Here is an 18,676-nt window from a genome sequence, read left to right on the forward strand (position 1 = left end):
TTCTCACCACTTGTTTCCCATAGCCCCAGCAAATCAGAGTAGAAATAATGATGGTGATGATTATAATAACAGCTCCTGTTTACTGAGCACCTATTATGTGCCAGCTATGTTCTAGCACTTAAACACCTACCCACAACTGCCCCATAACCTAGGAGCTAGTTTCCCCCTTACAGACAGGGAACTGGAGTCTCCAAGAGGTAAATGACTTGCCCAGCATCTCACATGTGCTAAGTGGCATTGCTGGGGAAGGCAGTGTCTGCTGTGGTTGAGAACAAGGACTCAAGAGCCAGACTGCCTTCTGCACCACTCACCAGCTGTGTAGCCTCAGCAAGTGACTTTCTCTCTCTGTGCCTTGGTTTCCTTATCTGTAAATGGGGATACTACTAGGTCCATATCATTGCTGTGAGGGCTAAAGGAGTTAACACTTATAAAGCACGAGGACAGTATCTGGCACATAGTTAGAGCTGAATATGCTGGTGGCGGGTTGCACAGTGTCCCCCAAACTCCCATGCACCCGGAACCTCAGTATGTGACCTTATTTGCAGATGTAATTCGTTAAGATGAGGCCATCCTGGATGAGGGTGGGCCCTAAGTCCACAACTGGTGTCTTTCTAAGAGAAAGAGGAGGGAGATTCAGACAGAGACACAGGGACACACAGGGAAGATGGTCAGGTGAAGACAGAGGCAGAGTCCGGGGTAGGCAGCTGTAAGCCAGGGCCAAGGGCTGCTGGCAGCCACCAGAAGCCAGGAAGGGGCAAGGAAGGATTCTTCTCTAGAACCTTCAGCAGAGACGTGGCCATGCTGACAACTTGGGGTCAGACTTCTAACCTCCAGAATAAACTTCTGTTGTTTTAAGCCACCTAAGTTGTGCTACTTTGTTAATGGCAGCCTTGAGAAACTATACAGAATTCATTACGTTAAAAAATTTGAATGAAAACATTTTAAACCTAGGTCTATTTTTCTCCAAAACTCAAACTCCTGCCAGGGGTGCTGCAGGCTCTCTGTATGATGTGCTCCTCTGGCGGTCAGGGCCGCTGTCCTCACTTCTTCCCTGCTCTTGGCATAAAACATTCCAGACACATAGCAACCTCCCTGCTATGGCTGGGAGTGACCCCTTCAGACAGGTGGTTCCATAAGCAAGACCCCTGTTCATGTGAGAATCCATACTTCCCCCCACATAGTGGCACCAACAAACGGCATGTTGGAGCCCCTTAACGCACTTGTCTTCCATCAGTATCAGGAACAGAGAGTCTCTATTCATCATAATAAGTGAGCGTGTTTCCTTTGCTCCTGCATTGACATCTTGGCTACTGATGTCACCTCCTTTTTGCTTTGGCTGCCAGGAAGCTCAAAGTCATGTTACAGGTTTAATCACAGCAATCATGTTGACGTATCGGTATATTTTGGGGACAATTATCTTCCCTCTTGTTCAAAGTCTTTTACTGTTTGGTTAATGGTGGTAGTGAGGAGGCAGTGTGATTTAAAAGGAGGACTGAGGAGGAGACCCAGAAGCCCTGGCTTCTTGTTCTGTGTGACTTTGGGATGACTCTCTCTCTGAAGCCCACTTTCCTCATCTGGAAGATAAGCCCCCACTCTGTCTGCCAAGGGGTTCAGTGAGGCCATGTGTGTAACAGTCCACTGTTTTACCTGTGTGATAGACCTGGGAGAAACCAGGTCCAGGATAAGAATGAAAAAATAACAACGGTCATTAACAGGAACAGAGTCACCTATGAAGCTTGCTTACAGCGTAGCGTGAGGGCCCCTCTGATCTTCACAGCATTATTAGGATTGTCAACCCCACTGACTCATGGGAAGCCCAAGGCCCACAGCCTGAAGAACAATCTGGGCCTCTTTGGACAGGGCTGCTCATTCAGCCCCACAGCCTCTCCTGGGGGATGGGAGAGGCCAGACCAGGATGTTGATTTCTTCTCCTGCCTCCAGGGATGTTTGCTCTCTGAGATTATTAACCAGCACAAACAGAGGGAGCAAACTCTGCCAAGACCCACTGGACTTTGAGCTGCTTTTTAAAAATTAACCCCAGGAGGGACACCAAGATGCACAGCTGGCAGTGTGGTCAGGAGGGGCTGAGCCCTCTTCCCTCTCTGGACACTGGGGTGGCAGATGGAGGGTCTGAGCGCCCTGCCCCCTAGCGGACCCACGAACCCAGGAGTCCACAGGAACTGGCCAGGCTCTGGAATGATTTACAAGGGGAAGGGAAGGGCGTGCCCCTCACAGGAGGCCTCAGAGCCTGAGAGGTGCCCTGAGCAGTGGGGAAGAGAGGCCTTATTTTCACGAGAAAACTCAGGCTCCAGGAGGGAATGGGATTTGTTCAAGGCCATCCAGCGCGTAGCCAAGCTGGGGGCCCGACCAGCCTGACTTCCAACACCCCACTTCACCCCATCACGTGTTCATTCGTCCACTCATTCATTCAGCAAATACACACTGGGTGTGTGTCGGTGAGCACAGGATGGAGAACTTGACAGGACTCTCACCTCACTCCTGGTCAAGGCGGCACGAAGGAGGCGGGAGGAGATGACTAGACCGCCTGGCGACTGCAGGGATGTGGGAAGCGGAGGCCAGCGAGGGGAGTCTAACCCGAGGAGGGGGAGTTAGCTAGACAGTAGTGCATGGGGTGCATGGGGGGGTATTCCAGACAGAAGGGGTAGCACCTGCAAAGGCTTAGAGGAGGCTCTGAGAGGGAGAGAGACAGAAAGAAGTCCATTTGGAATACAAAAACCAACCGACCAAAACCATAGTTCTGGAGCTTGGGGGACAGAGGAGCATGGCAAGACGAGGCTGTGGGTGTGGCTGAAGCCTGGCAGTTGGCCCAGTACCAGGCCAAGGGGCTTGCTCATTGTCTGGGGTGTACGAGGAGCACTGGCCAGCTTTCAGAAGTGAGGGGCCATGCAGATTTGTAAGCAGGAGGAATCAATGAGGAGGCAGTGGAAGTGGGAAGGAAGCCCAAGGAAGCCACGCCCTAGGAGCGTTCCAAGGACACGGAAGGAGCTGGTGACTGGACCAGAAGGGACATCAAGGACATTGGGCAGAACTCAGACCAAAGGTCAAGGTTCGGGCCTTCCTCTGCTAATGGTAGAAGGGGATGGCAGAGGGACCTTCTTTCCCCACTGAGGAGTGTCCGGCTGTGGGCTTTGCCCCAAGTGCCCGACTGTGCCCCACTCCCTTGGACTTGGAGCCAAAGCCTGTCCGTTCGTGGCTGAGCTGGAGGTGGGGAGCACCCAGGACTCTATGACCAGCGATGGGAGAGAAGGTGTCCTCACTGCGCCGTGATTTCTAGGCTTTGGTTCTCATTCCCCACCCTTGTCTCAAAGAGTGAGGCCATTCAGAGACTTGGGTCTCAGTTCTTGTAACTTGCTGGGTCACCGTGGGGCAGTCCTTCCCTTTCTGGCCTTGCCTTCCTCATCGAGACCTCCAAACAGGGGTAATATAGTACTAACTCACTTGACAGAGCTTAAATAAGAACCAAATGAGGGACATTTGTGACAGTGCTCCCCAAGTGTACACACTGGAGGGACCGATGTCATCACAGACACTTAGCACAGCTTGTAGTACCAGGCCAGCTCCATAGAGGCTGCAGAAAGGCATGAGCACCCGTGTCCATTAGAGGGCAGCAGAGGACTTCTCGAAAGACCACGGGTTCCCTTACAGATCCATAGAACCGACCAGGGGCCAGAGGCTAAGGCGAAGGACCGCGGAACTGGCAAGGCCCATAGAACTGTTTTGACCAGAGGACTCCGTGCCGTAGCCTACTTAAAATGGTGAGTGTCAAACATCCAGCTTCTACCTTGCTTATCCCCACCCCAGCTACAGAGCTGGATGCTCAGGTGGGGCCTCTTTAAAAAGAGATCCCTGGGAGAGCCTCCCGGTGAGCCAGAATTGGGTACTGCTGCTATAGACGAAAGGTGGCTGCAATCTGAATAATCACCTAATTAAGGTGTGATGTGCCAGACCGCATGCTGAGCACGCCTCAAGCACGTCTTACTGAATCTTTCCATTAAGGTTCTATCATTTTACTACGATGGCAGTCATATTTTGCAGATGGGGAAACTGAGGCTGAGAGAGCAGGTGATGCAGTGTCAAATGGCACCCAGTGAGTAGCTCTGCATCTGTCTCCCTACCACCCAAGTCACAATGCTGACCTCTGAGCGCCTGTTCCTGATAAACAATAGGACCTTGGGCCCTGGATTTTCAGAGACCTGGGGCAGAGGGTGGGCTCTTCCCCTTCACCAACTCCTCACAGCTGGAGTCAGGCTTATGTGGGTCTGGATGTCCCTTCCCCAGTCAAGAGCATGCTCAGTGTCTGCCACCCTGAAATCTGACCCTTCTCTTCCTCCTTGGGGCTAGCACTGTGCTGGGCACATAGTAGCTGCTCAGTGAACACAGGCTAATTGACTGACTTTGAACTGTGAGGTCAGACCCTGATAAGGACAACCCAACTAGAAGACAGCTGAGAGAGACTGGGAGGTTGACCCCTCCCCAAGTCCTTAATAATAATCAGTGACTGAGTGACTGATACAATGAATGATGCCATTGAAAAAGCAAAGAGCCCTTGCTCCATGGTGGGTTTCCTTGTGTCATCGATTTTGAATTAGTCTGTGTATCTGGGAAGATTCTCAAGGCTTCATCTCCCAGAGGGATGGTTAAGCAGCTGACTTTGCACCCAGACAGACCTGGTTTCCAGTCATGGCCATGACCCCTTCCTGCCTATTTGATTTTAATTAAGTTACTCCCTCTCTCTGAACCTGAGTATTTTCCTCTGTTAAATGGGGTTAAAACAAGCTCAAAGGGGTGCAGAAGAATGAAATTATGAGAAGCATGTCATGTTCTTGGTCTTTGGAGAAAGCCTAGCAAACAAACAGTAAATGCTACCCCTGGGTGGCGGTGCCCTTGGGTATTGTCAATTTAGCTTCCTGATTGTGAGAGTGGGTGGCTGAGCCTGGAGAAGCAAAAAGTGAGACTTTGGAGCTGTGTTCTTGAGATCTGGCTGCCCAGGGGACAGAGCTTGTGGCCCAGGGTCTCATTCCCTTTGCACCCCTGAAGAAAGGGCTCCCAAAGGAATAAACTTCCAAAGGCGTGTCTGCATCCAGGAAGAGGACGCATGCATTTCCTGTTCTCGGGTTGGTCTCATCTGTCTATTAAAGCAGTACCTCCAGGGGCCAGCCTGACTCCTGGCTGACTGAGCTGACATCACCCAGTGTCCTGGGAGGGACTAAAATAGCTCTTTTCTGAAACCACAAGGCAAGCTAGACTCTTTGGCCTTTTTTTCAATGAAGACAAATGAATGTCTCCCAATCAGCTGCCCTGGAAGGGAAGCAGAAACTCTTCCCCAGCTCTTTCATTGGGTGAGAGTCCCAAATGGGCACTTCTGTCCCTGGAAGAATCCTTGAAGGAAGAAGTCAGCAGAGCTGGATGTCAACAAGTTTATGAGTCTGTATAACTGGAGTCTAGATATGAATGCAATTCCTCTCCTGTGAGTAAAGGAATGGTAGAATGTCTGTGTTGAGTATCCATTAGTAGCATTAAAAAACAGTAATAATAAGTAGCACTTATATAGCACTGACTGCATGCCAGGCCCTGTCCTAAATAGTTTATATGGATCCACTTTTTCAATTTTCACATCATCCCCTATGAGTGCATATTAACCTCTCACAGGGTAAACCAAACTTATCCCTATTTTGCAGAGGAGGAGACAGAGGTTCAGAGACCTTAACTACCTTGCCCAAGCTCCCATAGCTATATGCTGGGCAGGCTGAGAGAGGGAGTGAGTATGCCCAAGATTCTGTAGCCTGGATTTCACCCAGATCTCCACCCAGGGCCTCATCCACCACGCAAGGGCTAGGCCGTAGGGGTTCATTTCTAATCCTCTTGTTTCCAGCACAAGCTTCCCAGAATCCTGCTTTACTGGGTAGTTTGTAAAGAATTCCTTTATCTTTGGGGTTGGTGAGGGTTCCTCTGGGGACGGAAAAGACCTTGAGAAGTCCCTTCTTCTGCTTCATCAAAGACCTCTGCAGGGCTTGGCTTTGCTGGGTTGTGCTGGGCTTGCATGGAGATTGATTTCTTCAGGGAGGCTGCTCCATGGGCTCAGAGGTTCCTGAGCTGGACAGAAACTGCTCCTCTATTTGCCCTTCCTCTGTGGTCCTACTGGGTGGCACTTGACCCTGTGGTTGAGAACATGTATTTAGGAGCCAGATGACTCCAGTATAAATCCCACTTCTGCCCTCTTCTAACTGAATAACCTTGGAAAATTCCAGAACCTCTTCTTGCCTTGGTTTCCTAGCTGCAACATGAAGATTATAGTAGTACTTACGTCACAGAGTTGTTATGATAACCTTATACATGGCAAATACTGGGAACAATGCTTGGCACCACATAAATTTGATAATTATCATTTATTCCATTGCTAGCAGTCGTCACTTTTATAGTCCTCCCCCCCCACCCCCCCCGATTGTCTGGAAGCTTGTTGGGAACTGGTCAGGCTAGTGTCCTCCATGCCTAGTCCAGCAGGCCTGGCCTTCAGGTAGGGACTTAGTAAATGCGTGGTGGGTGAGAGACGGCATGATCAGAGCCATGAACTAAGTAAAGGTTCTTATGAAAGACCCCTCTGCCCAACTTCCTTGAAGGCCAGCCCATGTAGATGGGCTAGGAGCTTGTCTAGCTCACATAGTAGGGCTATCGTAGCATGTTTAGAACCCGGGTCTCCTGACTCCAGTCCTGGTCTCCAACTACAGCACGAACCAGCCTCCAAGTTCCAGTAGCTTCTGCTCCTTATTTCATAGCAAGACCACCCCTACCTGCCCCACCTGTCCTCACCTATTGGTTTGCTTAAAATAAAGGAAGATGAGTTTTTGGAAGCTCGGTAAGAAGATGGAAATGGAAAAAATCCTTTAAAAGAACACAAAATACCCTTCAAAGCAGTTGAAATGACCCTGTTGTGTATAACATTAAATAAGTATGAATTGGGGGCAAATGTGTCACTAGACAAAGGGAAGAAAGACCCTGAGTGAGAGAAAGCCAGGCACATCTGGGTGTGCGAGAAGGCTGATGTGGCCAAAGCAGACAGAGAGACGGGAGCAGGATGTTCTTGGCAGAAGGATCTTCACAAACTTGCACATTGACTTGACCCATTGGGAGTCTATCGCGGGGCTGGTTGCCCAGATGAGACCTCATAGCCTTTTAAAAGCAAGTATCCCCAGGAGTGCCCTTCCTGAAGCTTGTGCTGCCCTACAATCCATCGTGCATTGGCTAGGAGTTGGGATCCCCAAGGGTCTGGAAAACTCAAACAGGGTTCTAGACATACAGCTTACTCACTCCGTAGACTTGTCAGCATCCTAGAAGCTACGGATGACCCTTCTGAGCTCTGGTGAACATCCCCACTCCCTGCCGAAGATCCCAGATAATCCCTCCCAACTTCTATACAATGTTTTAAATTTTCAGAGATCTTTTAGGGACTTGGGATTCTGGGAAATCCCTCAGGTATTTCAGGATTTCCAAGTGCTGCCGCCAATTCTAATGTTCTGAGGTACCAGAGACAATGTTCTAAGTTTGACTGTTCTGGAGTGCTACCTTATTTCATGGGGCCAAAGAAGTGCCCCCAAATTCCAGCATTCTGGGGAACGCCCATACCTTTCAGGGTTCCAGAAGTGTCCTCTGCAATTCACTAGTTCTCAGTAACGACCCCTGGATGTGGAGACGTGTTACAGGGTCCTAGGGAATTGCTCTGGTGCTCATGGATTCTGGACCAGCAGCAGTTCTAGAGTGAGGTTGCTGCCTGGGAGATGGACACACAGCTCGTGAGATGGGAGCTGAGACCTAGCCCCTTAAGCCCCGTGTCTGTCTCTGGGAAAGTAAGTGGGGGCTTGCTGAGGTGGAACGAAGGAACTGGAAAATTGTGGCTGGCTCCAGTGGGAGAAGGGATCATCCAAACACAAATGAACCAGCAACAGCCGGGGTCCCCCTGGGTGGTCCCTGTTCAACCTCCCAAGGCAGCGAAGGAAAGTCTCACGCTCAGAGCCAGGAGTCACCCCTGCTGGAAGCTGCAGACCTCCCAGTAAACACAGGGCCATCATGCAGTGAGTGAGATCAGGGCTCTGGCAGGGCAGGAACCCAGGCTCCAACCTGCAGCGCCACCCAAGCTGAAGTGGCCTCAAGATTACCTAGAGTAGAGAAGTGACTTTATGGCACGAATCAGGCTCACCCTCCTCCCTCCTTCAGGTCTCTGTACTGGTGTCATCTGCATGAGACCTTCCCTGTCCCCGATTTAGAACTGCACCTGCACTGGCAGATGGACCTCCCCAGTGTATTTTGCTCTGTGGAATTTATCACTATCTGACTTCCCACGTATTTTATCCACTTTCTTGCTTTTTGTCTGTCTTCCACAAGGGAAAGGATGTTTCTGCTGTCTTCAGTGCTGGCTCAAAGTGGGTTCTCAAAAAATATGTGTTGAATTTTTTTTTTTTTTAAACCCAGATTGTTGATTCCATCTAATTGTCATGTTGACTACAAGTTGCTTTTGGCAACTCATCTGCAACAGCCAAAACCTCGTGCTATTGTCTTTCCATATATCAGTGGGGTCAATCCTTGTGGCCATCCTGTGAGGGGCTATCATTGTGTCCACTCTGCTGGTAAGGCCACTCAGGCTCAGATCAGTTAAGTTACTTGCCCAGGATCACTCACAGATAAGTGATAATGCTGGTATTTGAACTTGTGTGGTCCAGCTGCCTGTGGTGTCTCCCATTGCCCCACATCCCTGGGCTCTGCCTCTGTGGACATTGGCTATCCACTGTCACCACTGTTAAACACCCTGATGCTCAGTCACAAGCCTTGCCTTTCAGCTGGGGGCTCCAACCTGGCCACCCATTTCAGGGACCTGTCCTGCAGAGAGAATCTCAGTCAGAGGCTCTGCATTGGGGAAGGCTCAGAGAGGCCAAGTAACCTTCCCCAAGTCACACAGCATGCTCAGGTTTAACTGTGATGCACCTTGTCTTTATCTGTGGGTCCTCACTCCTCTGGGGATAGGAGGGCATAATTAGGAAACATCCCCAGGGCTATTTTCTAGTGTGGCGGGTAGGAAAGCACTAGGCCTTTTCTTGCTTGGGCTTGCACTGGGCAGTGGGGTGGGAGCAACGGGACTTGATTTCCTCAGGCCAGGCCTGTGAGGAAGTCTGAGCTGTTCCAATGATGACTGCGACTCCCTCCCCATAGGCATCTCCAGGCTCCCTGCTCCTCCCAGTGCTCCCAAGCCCGTGACCGAGGGTGGCCTGCTCAGGGCAGAGCCCAGGGTCCAAGTCTCAGCAGATTCCAACCTGAGGCCTGGCTCAGGTACTTTCGGTTGAAGAACTTTATCACCTCCCCACACTGGTCATTTTACTGGTCCTCCTGCCACCAGCTCACCCTCACCCATCAGCCCACCTGCCACAGTGGCTGGTGTGAGCTAAATGCAAATCTAAGGTGGTGACTTATCAAGACCCCTCTGCAGCTCCCCTTTGCCCTCAGAACAAGCCCAAAGTCCGGATGTGGCCCACAAGGCCATGCACTTCCACCTCTGGAACCTCAAGGTGCCCGGGCCTTTGCTCCACAGCCCTCCACCTGCCTGGGCCAGCTGCTGTTCACCTTCTGAGCCTTAGTCATAGCTCTTTGTCAAACCTTCCCTTCAACAATTGCCAATTGGGGAATCTCCTCTGCAACTCTGGTACTCTGGCTTCTCCTTCAAAGCACATGTGTGAGGTTGTAAATGTCTGTTTGTGTCCCCCACCAAAGTGTGAGCTCCCTGGGCAAAGCCGGCTTGTTCCTTGCCAGTCTTTCCATCACCTTGATATGCCGTTGGTACCAGTGGCGTTTTTGAATGAGTAAATGTATGAACTAACAAGGGAATGAGCCATCTGGGACTCAAGTTTCTCTAACTACAAAATGGGAAAGTTAGGTTAGCCTTGTGGTTCTTTTTGTAATGAGAGCTTTCAAGGGCACCCCCAATTTCTCATGTCACATCTGGACTTTGCCTTAATTATAGACCGTCTGCAGCCTACTGGGCACTGTACCCGGAATCCTGAGATTCCTCACCTCCCTGATCCTCATCAGAGCTCAACGGGACAGGGAGCCATGTCCCCAATTAACTGACTGAAACCAGAAAGTGGTCTGGGGAGGGTGCCAAGGCTTGCCCAGGGTCTCGGAGCAGGTCTGTGACATCAGAACTTGGGGCTCATGCTCCTTCCAGCGCAAGGCCACATGAAGCTGGCACGGAGAAGCATGCCCCTCAGTCTACCACCTGCCCAGGTGGAGGCCAAATCAATTTTCTTTAGGTCTCCTTCCTGGAGCTGCTCAGCATTCGTTTTCCCCATGATGTCCCAGCGGCACAGAATTGTTGCTCAATTAAAATGCATGTAATACATGAAAGGAGATAGAAACCTGGAATATTCCTGATCAGAAGGGGACACACACTTCTGCCAAGAGTCCTTGCCTGCTCTTCCTCACAGTCGCCCAAGAACTCCCTCCCTCTGGGATGTCCCCATGGGAAGTGACAACTGAAGGATACGATGAAGCAGACTTGGAACTGAGGCCTCTTTATTGGTATGCATCTTTCATCACATGCTACCTGGTTTCTCCTGAACCCAGTCTCATTGCTCGTTGTCTGGGGTGGCACCCTCCCTTTGCTCCCTAAACCTGCCCTCCAGCCTTCACCTCCTGGCCCCCAGGAACTGTCCTTGCCCAGCTAGACTGTAGAATGGACCAGCAGTTGCTACCGTCATTTAATAGATGAGGAGACTGAAGCTTCAGAGCCAAGAGCCCAGCCCAAGATCACATGGTGGTCTCTGGGCTTCCATTTTGTTCTCAGCAGGGTGGGAGGACTCGGCTAGGGTTCTGTGTGCTCTCACGGGGGGGCGGCTGGCTCCGGCCACGTCGCAGGGAGCTGCTGATCTGGTCCCTGAGGGCCTCCAGTCTCCGGGCCAGGTTTGGAACTGTGGTCCCGCCTGAGGGACATGGTGAGACTTAAGGACTGCACTATCCTGGGCTCATCAGGTCCCAACATCCCCTGGGGAAGCCTCCGGTGGGACCCCTTTGCCCCTGCCTCCCACATACACCACAGGCTCTGGTATACATGTGGGCATGAAGGTGACCCTAGGAAGAGAATTCCAAGTTTGGAAACTAGAAAGGTCTTAGGAACTACTTACTCAACACCTGATTCAGAAATGGAAAGACTAAGGTCTGGAAAGAGTGGATTCTGGCCTAAGATCACAGAAAACACCAGGGGCTCCTCCCTCTTTCCCTTCTTCACCTCTCAGCACTGGCGACGTGTTCGGGGGCCCCATGGGCAGGGGCGGTGCAGAAGGTACCACCTCCTCCTCCGTAAGTATCTCTGCCAGGACTCGGGTCTGAGTCCAGTCGCTGTGACTCCTGGGCCAGGGTGAGTCAGGTGGTGGAGGTGAGCCTTCGAGTGTCCAGGCCTCCTCCTCCCCCTCCCCAGTTTTCCAGGCCTGGGCCCACCTTTCTCTTGGGCACTTGGCAGAGCCAGGGCTGCTTGGGGGTCCCCAGGGAGGGGGCCGGGCAGACAGGGTCACGCCATCTGGGGCCTTAGGGCCAAACACCTGCAGGAAAGACCAGAGCTGACATTGGATGACCTCAGTCCTCTCTGTGCCCCACTTCCCTGGGGCCCCAGGAATGTCAGATGGACATAAAGGGGCGGGGTATTGGTCACTTTTTCTGTGGGCGGCAGGTGGCCCTGGTAATGTACGCTCTGGAGACTAGGAACGCCCTGAGGGCAGGGACCTTGTCCGGTCTGTATCAAAGAGCGTAGGGGAGTCCGTGAGCGAGTGAGCGGCACATGAATGAGCAATGCACACGTGAGTAGTATCTAAGTGAGGGAATCAGTAACCAAGTGGCAGAGTGAGTTCCCAAACGAAGGCAGGGTGGGGAGGAGCAGGAGGCGAGGTAAAGAGTGATTCCAACCCTGAGCAGGAGCCCAAAGCCAACCACTTGCCCCCATGACCCAGCCTGGGACCCTGGAGGCCCTGGAGCTCTGGAGCCTCCTGAACTGACCCCCTAGATCAAGGTCTCCAGCTTGCCTCGACTTCCTCACCCCTGCTTTGGTCTTTCCTACCTGGGGCAGGTGGAGCTCCCTCCGTGGGCAGGCCCAGTGGGCCAGCGGTGCACGGCACAGAGGACAGAGGTGGCAGCAGGGGCAGGAGCACAGGGGTGGCAAGGCCTGCAAGAGGGCATGTCAGAGGCTCTCTGTTGTCCCTGCCCCTTGGCCCCCATTCAGGCTGGGTAGAGACTCACATGGCAGGAGGAAGCTGGCACCATCACACAGGAACATGGTGGGGCGGGGCTGAGGCCGGGCCGGTGGAGGTAGCAGGCAGAGAGGAGGCGCCTGGGAAGAACAGTGGAGTCTGTGCTTGTAGCCCTCAACCCCACCACCAGGCTGGCCCCCACATCCCGTTTTAACGAACACTTCTGGGGCACTGACTGCGTGCCAGGCACTGTTTGCAATGCTTTTCTCTGTGAATTCATTTGATCTGATCTTTAAAACAAGCCTGTAAGGTGAGCACTGTATCATCTCCATTTTACAGATGAGGAAACCCAGGCCGTGAGAGATTCCATGACTCACCCAAGGTCACACAGTGAGTAGGTGGCAGAGCTGGATTTGAACCCAGGTGGTCTCGACCCAGAGGTCAGACTCTTAACCATTCCATTAACGAACCCCTTCCCCACCTGCCCGCTGTCCCAACGCCTGTCTCTGGGCTGGCGGCCGTACTCACTGCTCCAGCTCGCGGACCTGCTGGGCCAGGACACGCTGTTCATCCCGGGCCAGGTCCCGGCTACTCTGCAGCTGGCTCTTTTCTCTCCTGGGAAGAACAGATTCCAGGACAGGGACGGGAAGCAGGGCTGGTGGGGGTACCAGTCAGCCCCGCATTGCCCTGTAGTATGAACCCCAGCAGGCAGATGGGGCCAGAGGAAGTCAGGGACCGGGGAGGCAGCTTGGCGGCGGCAGCCCAGCAGTGAGGGGCAGGCCCCGAGTCCGCGGCTGGGCCCTACCTGAGCCTCTCGTTCTCCAGCAGGAACTCCTGGAGCATGCCGTAGAGGTTCTGCTGCGCCCAGGCCGCTCGGGTGCCACTGAATCCGGAGACTGCAGGGAAGGGGGCGACGGCTGGATCCACAGAAGCCCAGACATCCCGCCGCACCCCCAGGGAGCTCGTACCCTTGAGGTCCATCTGGCCCAGCTGGGACCGTAGAAGACGGTTCTCCTCCTGGAGCTGCAATATCTCAGTCTCCAAACACTGGGGCTGCTTTGCCAAAGGGGACTGCAGAGAGAGGGGCCCAGCGCTGCCGTTTTTGGTTGTGCAACAAGGGCTTCCAGGAGTGAGGAGTGACGAGAGCCTCACCACCAGCCCATGCTTCACCCACCAGCCCTGCGCCCTGGCGCAGGCTACATCCACCTGGAGGGGGCACCTTGTGCTAGTTGCATCAAAGTGCCTACGGCCTCACCTCAGCTGCATGCCTGCAGGGCCCACTCCAAGCTGGACCCTGCTCCAAGTTCAACCCAAACGCAGTTCTGTTCAAACCTCAGTTCAGAGTCGGACCCCAAACAAGGCTCCACGTCAGACCCCACCTCAACTCAAACTTAATCATGATACCAGCTGGGATCCAGACAAGACCCTGAATCATATCCCAAATCAGATTCCAACCTTAGACCTGCCATGACTCTGCCCATGACCCTGACCCCACCCCATTATCAGGATTTCAGCTCTAACCCTAACTCAGACTCTATCCCAGATTTCAACCATGACACCAACTCAGGCTCCAACTACTGTCTGGCCCAACCATTGCCTCTGCTGTCCCTACCATTGCCTCTGCTGTCCCTCTGCCTGTGTCTCCCCCCATTCACCTTGGGGGCCGGTGGCCGAGTGACGACCCTCTGAGCTCGGCTGGCGTATCGCAGGGTGCTCAGAGTCTCAGGAAGGCACTGGGCAGAGGGGGACACGCAGGCCACCTGGGGAGGAGGATCCTGAGCTTTCCTCTCTGGGAGCCCCTTCCTCAGGCCCCACTCTTCCCTGCCAGCACCCCTCGGGTACCATGAGAGTGACCCCGCGCCCCCCCAATGAGTCTGCCAGCAGCTTGGTGAGCTTGCTGTCTCGAAAGGGGATGTGGCTTTGCTTCCGCCGTGGGTCCAGCAGCAGGGAGATGCAGTGACCTGGGAGAGGAGAGCAAGGCCCAGCAAGGTCACACCCCTGGCCCAAAGATACACGGCTGGTCTGTGCAGAGCAGGTTACCTCCACCCACACCCCCAATGCCCAACAAAGGGCACGGCGCTCAAGAGGGGCTCTGGAAATGTCTGACAAGTGGGCTGAATGAAGAGGAGCTCCCTGAGCATCTCCCCATGCACGGCCTCTGGGGTAGAGGTGGGAAGACAGGTCAGGCCCCTTCCCCTCACTGAGCCTCAGCCTTCCCACCTGCACAAGGGACAGGCTGATTGTCTGTGGGCTCATCCTCTGCACTTGAGTGTGTCTACCTCTGAAGTTAGAATGTAGCTTTACTCTTGTAGAATAAAGTTTATGAGATTTCTAGACTCATCAACAAGGTTCTAAGAGGGGAGGCACAAGCCAGCCGCAAGCTGAGGCCAGAAGGAGGCCTGTGGCTCCCGGCTCACAGCTCTCATGCACTACGACCCCTCTGGTCCCATTACTCTTCTTATTCTCTCCCCCCATCCCCACTTCATGGACAGCTACAGCTCAGGCAAGAGAAGGGGCTCAGGAAGCCGGACCCGGACCCCAGGCCTCACCCAGGGCCAGCAGGCTGCGGTTGATGCTGTTGGCCTCGAGCATCAGTTCCCCATGGGACCCTGTGGCCGCCACCTTCTCACTGCCAGCCAGGTCTACAAAGCACAGCTTCCCACCAACAGGGTGTTCCCCAGGATCCACAGGAGGCATCTGCTGGGACTGGGGGATCAGGGCTTGATGAGGACCTGGTTTCCACCATGACTTCCTGTGCACACCCACGTAGTTTACGCATGCAGAGGCGGACCCTGGGCCAGCTCCTTCCCCGCGGTGGGCGCTCACAGTTTGGCGGCTGATATAGAGTGTGAGCAGGGCATGGCTGCGGCTGGAAGCCTGGTTCAGGGTGTGAGCCGAGCTCCTTCGACGGCTAAGACCTGGAGGGAAAAGCGACAGGAGCTGGTGGCAAGAGCAGGCGGTCACCAGGGACGGAAAAGGGGCAGAGGCATCCTGGTGAGGGAGGGCCCAGCTGGTGCAAGGCACAGCAGAAAGAATGTGACATGGGGTCTGCCTCTCGCACCAACAAGTGTGTGGCAGGGGGAGCCAGAAAGAAATGAGCAGAAGAATGTCAGTCTGATTTACATTCGATAAACATCCCTCATAGTGCTGTCTGGAAGGAGGGAGAGGGAGCAGAGAGATCAGCTGGCATAACGCCGGGCTGGGCAAGAGCCCAGATTCTCAATATCCCCAATACCTGTCACAGGGTGGGTGCTCAATAAATATTGGATGAATTAATAAGACTGGAACAGAGGAGCCCTATAAGCTAGGCTGAGAGTGATGACCTTGGCCCTCAGGACACTGGAAAGCTCTGCAGGGTCTAGAGGGGGAAAGGGCTGTGGTTTACTGCACGGAAAAGCACAGATGGGAAGTGGGGAGCCATGAGGTGGAAAGACCTCTCTATGGAGCAAAAAAGAGGCCTGACTGAGGCAGAGGTTCTGGGCTCGAAAGAGGGGTGGGCCCAGAAAGAGTGTGGAAGGCAGAAGCAGCAGCTCTGGGGGACCATCCTGGTGCAGCGTCTGCATTGTTGTTTTGCTGGCTCTGACCTCGCACAAGCTCCAGCTAGGGTCCCGGAGTGCATTCAGTGAACAGTAGAGGGACGGGCTTCCCTGTACCCCAAAGCTCCCCTGAAGTTGGACGCACCCATTTGCAGAAGTTCCATCAGGGCCCCCAGACTCCCAAACTCCACCACCCGCAGCTGCTCCACATAGAAGCCCCGGGTCTTGTTCCAGCGAACAGGGAGAGGCCGGGGAGACCCCAGGCTCAGCAAGTCCCGGACCTGGGAGATGAGGGTGGAGGGTGAGAGAAGGGGCCCCAAGTCCACCCACGCCCAGACCTTACCGACAATAGTACCCCCATCTATGCTGCGCCTGACCCAAGCTCCTTGGGAAGGAAGGCTTCCATTGAATTGCGCGGTCTCCATTCATGCCAGTCGCCCACCTGCTCATTGTAGATCTCTAGATAGGAGGCGCGGAGAATGACAGGGGCACCCAGGTGCTGCACACGGTCTAACAGCCAGGTGAAGGTCCTCTGCATGATGCCAGCCAGGCTGGGCGGGACGGACACCCCCTCTCCCTGGGGGTGGAAGCATTGCCACAGTAATAACTACCTTTTCCAGCGCCCTTGGTTACTATGTCCCTAGAACAACGCCATGTTCCCATATAACATCTTTAATTCTCAGTCTATCACTTCCGTTTTACAGATGAGAACTAGTCAGTAAAAGGACAAGTCCCTTCACCTCGCTGGGCTTCAGACTCCCTGTCTGCAAACGCACGGGCTGAGCTACACTGTTCAAAGCCCTTCCCACCGGGCGTTGTCCGCGCCTTCGGTAGCTCCCCACTGACGTGACATTGGGGGGGCTCTTCTTGCGCTCAACCCACCTGGGGAGGAGGCCCTGTCAGGGTGTAGGTCTTCCCGGAGCCGGTCTGGCCGAAGGTGAAGACGGTGCAGGAGAAGCTGCGGGAGGCAACGGTATGCGGCTGGATCCGGGCAGCCGGAGGGGTGCGGCGCGTGGGGGAACGGGGGTGCGTCGGGGCGGTGCAGGGCTGCGGAGCACCCCCAGGGCCTCACTCACCCGCGCAACGCCAGCTCCCCGAGTCGCCGCACGCCGCACGCCCGGAACACATCCTCCTGCGTGCGCGCCCCGTCCAGCACCGCCCCGAAGCGGAACGCCACTTCGGGGCCCCCGCCCGGGGGGCTCACCTGAGGGAGGGGGCAGTGGAGCAGGGGGCGTGGCCCAAGGAGGGCGGGGCCTGAACATAGTTTCCTGGGGGTAGGGATGAGGCGCTCTCCCGTAGGTTTTAGGGGCTGGGGTGCGGGGCGGGGGTGGGAGGGGTTCCTCACCTGCAGAGTCCTGGTCCCTGTGCAGTGCAGCACGCTCTGTTCCCCTCGACGCAACTCGGCAGCGCTCATGGGACGCACCCTGGGGGTCCAACGGGACGGTGGATGGTCCATCCCGATGCCTCCATCGGTCCCTTCCTCTCTCTGGGCACATCTTAGCTAACCCACACCCACCTGAGCACCACTTGGATGGGCGTTTCCGGCCCCTCAGGCCCCTGCTCCAGGCTCCGCGCGGGGTCCCTGTGGCAGCAAGGGGAGTTAAACCATCCCTGTACCCAGCGGCTCCTCCAACCTCCCAGAATCTCTGCTTACCCATCGGGGGATCCGCGTTCCTCCATATCCTGCTTTGCTCACAGAGTTAGCTCTTCCCGAGTCTTGTTCCTTTTCTTTCCGGCTGCCCTCCCTTTTCCACCACACGGGGACTGGCTATACACTCCCTACATCCCCACGCCCATCCCCCCTTCCCAGGCAGTCATCCATCCGGAAAGGCTTGGGCCTGCCCAGGGCCCGCTAGTTAAAGATTTACCTACCCTCACCTCTCGTGGAGAAAGTCTTTCCCAAGCTCGGGACCCCTAGCTAGGGGGTTCTGGAGTCTGAAGATCCCTTGCTCTTACCCACTCCCATCAGGAGGGACCACGTAGACCAGTCTCCTCTGTGTACAGATGAGGATACTGAGGCAGGAATTGGAAGGGCAAACAGGAAGCCTGAGCAGAGCATGGACCAGGCTCTCCCTACTCCCTCCACATACTTCTCCAGTTTTGTGATCTTCCTCTCCCCTTCCCCCGTCCCTAGCAGCTCCAGCTTCTTTGAATCCCGGGGCTTTAGGGGTGGGAGGGACCAGGTCTCAGCTCTAGGAAGACAGGACTGGATTAAGTTCTTGACTGAGTTGACAGAAGGCCCCAAAGTGCCTGGTTAAACATTGGGCCACCTGTTTCTCCAATACCAAGGCTGACCCAAGGCCAGGACTATTGTTTAACTCTCTCCTGGTCTGGCTTATGAAACCCGCAAAGGTGTCGGTGAGTGTTCTGAGCGCTGGGCAGAGGAATCCTGTAGTCTTGCTAGGGAGTTAGGTAAGTACAATCTAGTGTGCAGGGGCTTTGGGGGTAGTTCAGAGGCCTGTAAGGGCAGGGAGGTGAGGGTCGCTGGTGAGTGGTTATATGGCTTTCTAGCAGGAAGGATCTAATAGGGAGGGTAAGGTTGAGCAAAGAGGGACTTGTCCCTGGCTCTGCCACTAACATACCTGAGTCCCTGGGGCAAGTCATTTCCCTTTTCTTAACCTGTTTCCTTCCTGTAAAAAGAGATTTATGATTTTGCGTAGTTGTTCTGAGTTTTCTTTTCTTTTTTTCTTTTTAAAATGTTTTATTTATTTATTTCTAGAGAGAGGGGAAGGGAAGGAGAAAGAGAGGGAAAGAAACATCAATGTATGGTTGCCTCTCACACACCCAGTTGGGGACATGCCTTGAAACCTGGGCATGTGCCCTGACTGGGAATCAAACCGGCGACCTTTTGGTTCACAGGCCGGCACTCAATCCACTGAGGCACACCTGCCAGGACTGTTC

The 18,676-nt window shown here is 54.2% G+C and overlaps 1 protein-coding gene across 7 annotated transcripts; it reads right to left on the reverse strand.

Annotated features, from left to right (window-relative positions):
- Positions 1-10,558: 10,558 nt before the first annotated feature.
- On the reverse strand, positions 10,559-17,991 carry KIF12 (kinesin family member 12). 7 transcript variants are annotated; one of them, XM_090274615.1, is made up of 18 exons: positions 17,866-17,991; positions 17,648-17,769; positions 17,292-17,357; positions 17,121-17,199; positions 16,852-16,979; positions 16,658-16,733; positions 16,218-16,352; positions 15,921-16,056; positions 14,789-15,157; positions 14,082-14,200; positions 13,895-13,999; positions 13,045-13,310; positions 12,768-12,854; positions 12,289-12,379; positions 12,110-12,214; positions 11,497-11,597; positions 11,288-11,406; positions 10,559-10,982 (listed from the first exon to the last, which is right to left on the reverse strand). In XM_090274615.1, exons 4-18 carry the CDS (start codon positions 17,187-17,189, stop codon positions 10,843-10,845), a joined length of 2,046 nt encoding a protein of 681 aa, XP_090130741.1. In that variant the 5' UTR covers positions 17,190-17,199; positions 17,292-17,357; positions 17,648-17,769; positions 17,866-17,991; the 3' UTR covers positions 10,559-10,842. The 7 variants fall into 7 exon arrangements, with proteins under 7 accessions (XP_090130741.1, XP_090130740.1, XP_090130742.1 ...); XM_090274614.1 differs by having other exon boundaries at positions 17,648-17,788; XM_090274616.1 differs by lacking the exons at positions 17,648-17,769; positions 17,866-17,991 and adding an exon at positions 17,430-17,595 and having other exon boundaries at positions 14,789-14,945; positions 15,066-15,157.
- Between the last annotated feature and the right edge of the window lie 685 nt (positions 17,992-18,676).

This window comes from Furipterus horrens, unplaced genomic scaffold, assembly GCF_987537825.1.
Source record: "Furipterus horrens unplaced genomic scaffold, mFurHor1.1.pri manual_scaffold_4, whole genome shotgun sequence".
NCBI classification, from domain to species: domain Eukaryota; kingdom Metazoa; phylum Chordata; class Mammalia; order Chiroptera; family Furipteridae; genus Furipterus; species Furipterus horrens.

What these genes read in the sequence shown, in the direction of transcription:
- KIF12 (XM_090274611.1), bottom strand. Translation starts at nt 17,455, where the DNA reads ATGGAGGAACGCGGATCCCCCGATGG. An exon ending in TAGAGATCTACAATGAGCAG is followed by an intron (nt 16,057 to 16,217) that starts GTGGGCGACTGG and finishes CTCATCTCCCAG; the next exon opens with GTCCGGGACTTGCTGAGCCT. An exon ending in CAGGTCCGCGAGCTGGAGCA is followed by an intron (nt 12,380 to 12,767) that starts GTGAGTACGGCC and finishes TGTTCTTCCCAG; the next exon opens with GCGCCTCCTCTCTGCCTGCT.